The 6,000-nt window shown below is 51.2% G+C and overlaps 1 protein-coding gene across 2 annotated transcripts in view; it reads left to right on the forward strand.

The window, feature by feature from the left end:
* ANXA6 (annexin A6) overlaps window positions 1–6,000 on the forward strand; it is a 74,572-nt gene that overhangs the window by 43,694 nt on the left and 24,878 nt on the right. For both annotated transcript variants that reach the window (XM_011985305.1, XM_011985306.1), the window contains 4 exons: window positions 137–218; window positions 1,488–1,582; window positions 2,239–2,352; window positions 5,095–5,185. In XM_011985305.1, the coding sequence (XP_011840695.1) occupies window positions 137–218; window positions 1,488–1,582; window positions 2,239–2,352; window positions 5,095–5,185 (382 nt within the window). The remainder of the gene's footprint in view (window positions 1–136; window positions 219–1,487; window positions 1,583–2,238; window positions 2,353–5,094; window positions 5,186–6,000) is intronic.

The raw sequence follows: 6,000 nt of genomic DNA on the forward strand, positions 1-6,000 counted from the left end.
ATCTCTGCCTCTTTCCCCACCCACGCCGCTTGGTTTGGGCTCGTGGGGAGAGCTTCCCACCCTCGCATGCTGCCTCTCAGCCTGGCCCCCAGGGGGGCCTTCAGACACCTGCTGAGTCTCTTTCTGCTTCTCACAGCTGAAGGGAACTGTGCGCCCAGCCAATGACTTCAACCCTGATGCAGATGCCAAAGCGCTGCGGAAAGCCATGAAGGGACTCGGTACGGGGGATGGGAAGGGAGCAGGGTTGGTCTTGGGTCAGCAGGTTTGGTGGGTTCGGCCATGGGCTGGCAGAGGACAGAGTGAGGTTTCAAATTAGAGTCTGCAGGATGAGGAAGACTTGATCTCAAGTTTCCACCCTCCTGGCTTCTAGAGTATAAGGAGGAGGGGCAGGAGAGGGTTCATAAGGAACTTGACAGAAGCCCTTCCCAGGGACCAAGGTGTCCCCCAGCCTCCTGGGAGCAGTATTCTGGCACTGAAGAAAGTACCAGATCATAGAATTGGTGTGGTGCCCCAGCTCTGCTGCCGACTCACCGTGTGACTCTGGGTGAGCCTCTCAGCCACTCTGGGTCTGAATTTCCCCACGTGTAAAATAGGACTGTGGACCCTGGAACCCCAGAGCCCCAGTTCTATGGTGGGAGTGTGCCCTGCTGGGCAGGTCTTTCAGACCTACATTTGGCACCAATGGGAGGAGTACTGCACCCACAGGTTCAGATCAGCTGGGCCTGTGCTCAGAAAGTCCAGCCTGGGACTGGCCATGTAGGGTTTGGCTTTCTTTGCCTTTTCTGCCCTGTCTGTCTGACAGCAACTCCCAGGAGGCTTTTAGGTTAAGTCCATCACCTCCTGGGCTTCCTTTCCACGTGTCTCATGGGAATGATGATATCTGCCAAGCTCGCCTGGGACTGTAGGATGATAGAGGTAAAAATGCCGTGAAGGACCCCCGTGCTGGGTCTGCGGTTGATGGCATTAATCTGAGAAGCCGGAAGTGGTATCCTAATGCCTTCCAGAGTCAACCTGCTGTGGTTAGAGGGACTCAGGGTCCAGCTCCCAGACAGTTGAAGAGAAAGGACATAGAGTCGCTAACAGGACTTGGACTGTCAGGGTTGGAAGGATCCGTTGGTAACTACTCCAGCCTCTTCATGTTACAGATGTGGAAACCAAGTCCCATCAAGGGAAGGGGACTTGCCCAGGGTGGGTAGCCATTGCCAGAGCCAGAACTAGAACTCAGAGGCCCTGACTCCCAACCCAGTACTCTCTACCTCCCAGCTGTCCTTGTTCCTTAGCGTGTCAACAGGAAAGGGAGGGAGGAGCCCAGCAGAAATCAGTGACCTGAGCCATAGGCAAGCAGACTGCAGGGACTCAGAAGCACATGGCCGCCTAGCCAGGCTTCTACCCTGACAAAGATTGACGAGGGACTATCAGCGGGCGGTGTATGGGGAAAGCCGAGAGCCACGGGCCTTCTTCTGAGGCATGTGACTTTGGTGACTCAGGGACTGACGAAGATACAATCATCGATATCATCACACACCGCAGCAATGCCCAGCGGCAGCAGATCCGGCAGACCTTCAAGTCTCACTTTGGCCGGGTAAGGACCTCCTCCTGGGCTCTGGGTGCGACATGCATGCACCTTGCCTGACTGAGCTCAGCCTGTCCCCATCGGTTCTGCACAGTTGGGCACCAGGGTCTTCATGGCAGTGGGACCCTGTGTGGTCACGTGATCTCCGAGTGTCTCCAGCACTGGGTTTGGGCAGACGTATCTTTCCATTCCCCCAGTTCCTTGTGATGGGCAACACGTGTGTGAGATGCTCAGTGGTCTCAGAGGTGCAGCGTGGGGCCAAGATCAGGGCTATGAGTTGTTTTCAATGTGCTTTGGGCGTCTTGCAGTTCCTCTGCACAGAGAGAGCTGGCTTCAAGGCCCCAACTGAGTGTCAGTGATTATTGCACATTGGTGGCATCTGGCTTAGGTGGGTGCGTTTCCCGCTGGATGGAAACGGTGTCCTTCAGCACTGCTCCCTTCCTGTTCCTGTCTCCTATGTCAAGGAGAGTGGGTCTTCCTCCTGGTTGTTTTTTCCCTACCCTCTTTGGCTTCATCTAAATAATAAGTGCAACATCAGCAAAGACAGACACAAGCTTCCACGATCCCTCATGTGGAACCCCTGTTTTCTCTCTCCATCTCCCCCATCCTGGGTCATGTGTGGGCAAGTGTTGATGCTGGCATGACTGGGGCTCTGCCCTTTGCAGGACTTAATGAGTGACCTGAAGTCTGAGATCTCTGGAGACCTGGCAAGGCTGATTCTGGGGCTCATGATGCCACCGGCCCATTACGATGCCAAGCAGTTGAAGAAGGCCATGGAGGTACAGTTGGCACCAGAGGGTCTAGTGTCTGCGGGTGCCGGTGGGGATACAGGTGGTCCTCAGAAGCCCAGGTGGTTTAGCCATAACTTCTTGGTAGAACTCCTCCCACACTCAGTTCAAACTGGCATAAACACAGAAGGAGATGTTGGCTCCTATAACTGAAAACTACAGGACTAGATCTGAGTCCAGAGACTCAAATGATGTTCTGTGGACCCTTGGCTCACCCCTGTCTTGGATCTGCTGTCCTCTCTTACGGCTTCACTCTCTGGCAGCCTTTCTCCCCATGGTGGCAGGGTGGCTTATGTCCGTCCTGCCAGCTAGCAGCTCCAGCAGAAACAGTTCCTTCCTAGGAGTTCCAACGACAGTCTTGGCATTTACTCCAAGTTGATTCAGCTTGAGTCACACGCCCACTGGTGTCAGAAGAGTCTCGTGGAGCCGCTGGAGGAAGTGGGGTGGGTCTCAAAGGAAAGCAGCAGCAGTTGGAGTCTGTACTCCAGCCCAGCCCTGCCACTCATTCGTTGTGTGACTGGGCCATTCCTTACATTTCCCAATCCTCTGTGCCTTCATCTGGGAAATGGAAATGGTCACCTCTGCCCTTCAAACTAGGACAGGTCAATCAAAGTCACAGGTATGAAGGGCATTGTTAACTCTGAAGACCTGACCCTACATTAAACAAGAAAGCATTATGTCCTGGCCCAGAAGTTGCTAGAACTGCTGCTTTGCTTCCCAAGGTACCAGCTGTACTAGTGGATACTGTTTATAAGGAGCATATGGTAACTATCCCAGGCTAGGTACATTAGTTCAATTAGTTGCCTCCTCAAGCCACAAGGCGAGGCTCTTATTTTGTCCCCATTTTACAGATGAGGAAACTGAGACTTGGGGGTTAGGTTGCTTGGTCACGGTCATAGAGCTATGAAGTAGCAAAGCTGAGGTTCAGACCAGTCTGTCTGACTCTAGAGCCTGTCTTGACAACCACATAAAACCAGTAGTGCTTTTGGCCCCTTGAGCATTAAGAGGAAGGCAGCAATGGGGAGCTAGAGGACTTTATAAAAGCGTTGCCTAGGCTAAGCAGATTAAGGTGATTGTTTTTTAAAATACCTAAGCCAAAAAGCAAATGATCTAAAGACATGGGGTTCAGAAATAGAAGAGATCAATGAGCTAACCCAACTCAATCCTTTCCATTTTCAAAGTTTCCAAGTGGGAAACAGAGGCTCAGAGAGTCAGTGAGTTAGGGGGAGACCAGGGCTAGACCCTAGTCTCGGGACTTTCTTGATTGCCTCACTACACACCTGCTTCTAACAAAGAAATGATTGAAGATCTCAATCAGGATGAGTCTCCTAGGATCTGAGAAGGCAGGACCATTAGTAACCTCTTTGAGGACAGAGAACATGTCTTGCCACTTGCCCTTTTTTTTTTTTTTTTTTTTGAGATGGAGTCTCGCTCTTTCACCCAGGCTGGAGTGTAATGGTGTGATCTCGGCTCACTGCAACCTCTGCCTCCCAGGTTCAAGTGATTCTCCTGCCCTCAGCCTCCTGAGTAGTTGTGATTACAGGCGCCTGCCACCATGCCCAGCTAATTTTTTTGTCTTTCTAGTAGAGAAGGGGTTTCACCATGTTTGCCAGGATGGTCTTGAACTCCTGACCTCAGGTGATCTACCCGCCTCAGCTTCCCAAAGCGCTGGGATTACAGGCGTTAGCCACCATGCCTGGACTTTTTTTTTTTTTCCTTTTTGGTAGCTGTAGCCCCAGCACCTTGCACAGTGGCTAACACATAATAGGTGCCTTAACAGGTATTTGAATGAGTAAATTAGTCATTGACTCAATCAATCAATCAATCTTGCCTGCCTTCTCTCCTCCCTGATAGTTTTCCCCACTTCCCTGTATGCAGATATTTGCATAACAGGTCCCCAGCCTGCCGTAGTCAAGGGCGTGTAATGTCTCAATTCACAAATCACTCCTCAAATACAAGAATAAACATGTAAGCCAGCCATGGTGGCTCACGCCTGTATTCTTAAAACTTTGGGCTTGAGTCCAGAAGTTCCAGACCAGCCTGGGCAATATGGTGAAGCCCTGTCTCTACAAAAAATATAAAAATGAGCCAAGCATGGTGGCATGCTTCTGTGGCCCCAGCTACTTGGGTGGCTGAAGTAGGAGGATCACCTGAGTCTGGGAGGTTGAGGCTGCAGTAATCATGCCACTGCACTCCAGCCTGGGCAACAGAGCAAGACTCTGTCTCAAAAGAAAAAATAATGTAGCATTTTATCTTAAGCACAAAACTTTTTTTCTTCTAACAAAATAATACATGTCCACTGTGAAGACTTGAAGAAATATAGAGTAAAAAAGAAGAAAATAGCAATCGTCTGTGATCCTTCACTCAAGCAGAGAGCACACCACTAGTTAACACCGTGAGCATGTGCGTGTCCTTCTGTTCTCTTCAGATACTAACGTGGATATTTCCATTCAGATGTTCATGTGTGTATGTGGTGTTATACACACACGGCTATATACCTTTTCTTTTTGGGGGGCTGGAAGGCAAAGCAGTTCCCTTGGGAGGTTCTGGGAATCTTGAGAGGCTGGCACAGTCAGCCTTGGTTGTGCCACGGTCTCGGGCCTGGGGGCCATGTCTGGAGGTGAGGAGAAAATCCAGGAAGGCCTGGCCTGAGCTTTAGCCATCCGGGCCCCATGGACTTCTGCACAGGTGGTCAGAACTATGGCTGAGATCATCTTTGTCTTGACATTCCAGGGAGCCGGCACAGATGAAAAGGCTCTTATTGAAATCCTGGCCACTCGGACCAATGCCGAAATTCGGGCCATCAATGAGGCCTATAAGGAGGGTGAGTTTGGGAGGCCTGGCCCAGATGCTGGGAGAAGAGCCAGGCCCCCTAGCTTCCAACCCCAGCTCTGCCCAGGACTCTGGCCTGTCTCCTTTCCTTCAGTCCTTGAGGATTTGATAAGCCCCTTGGGTGTGCCCATTCCTGTGTCTAGGGAAAGACAGGTGTCCTGGAAGGACAAAGGCCTGGAGGTATAAGAAGGCTTGGCTGGAAGTGGGAGGAGAGAACATTCCAGAGAGGGAGGGCAACTTTAGGGGTTTGTAGTCCATGCAGTTCTACATGACCCCACAGCCAGAAGGGCCCCACACTTGGTTGCATGCTATGCTCTCACTGTCCAGAAATTCTTAATTTTTAAGCAAGTGGCCCCATATTTTCATTCTGAAGAATCTTGAGTACCGGTCAAAAATGTTTAAATTGGCTAGGTGCAGTGGCTTACACCTGTAATCCCAGCACTTTGGAAGGCTGAGGCAGGTGGATAGCTTGAGCCCAGGAGTTCGAGACCAGCCTGGGCAACATGGCAAAACCCCATCTCTACAAAAAATATAAAAATTGGCTGGGTGCAGTGGCTCACTCCGTTAATCCCAGCACTTTGGGAGGCCAGGGTGGGTGTATCACTTGAGGTCAGGAGTTCGAGACCAACTTGGCTAACATGGTGAGACCCAATCTCTACTAAAAATGCAAAAATTAGCCAGGCGTGGTGGCATGCGCCTGTAGCCCCAGCTACTCAGGAGGCTGAGGCAGGAGGATCACTTGAACCTGGGAAGCAAAGGTTGCAGTGAGCCAAGATCACGCCACTGCACTCCAACCTGGGTGACAGA

The sequence above is a fragment of the Mandrillus leucophaeus genome, unplaced genomic scaffold (assembly GCF_000951045.1).
Source record: "Mandrillus leucophaeus isolate KB7577 unplaced genomic scaffold, Mleu.le_1.0 Scaffold282, whole genome shotgun sequence".
NCBI classification, from domain to species: Eukaryota; Metazoa; Chordata; class Mammalia; order Primates; family Cercopithecidae; genus Mandrillus; species Mandrillus leucophaeus.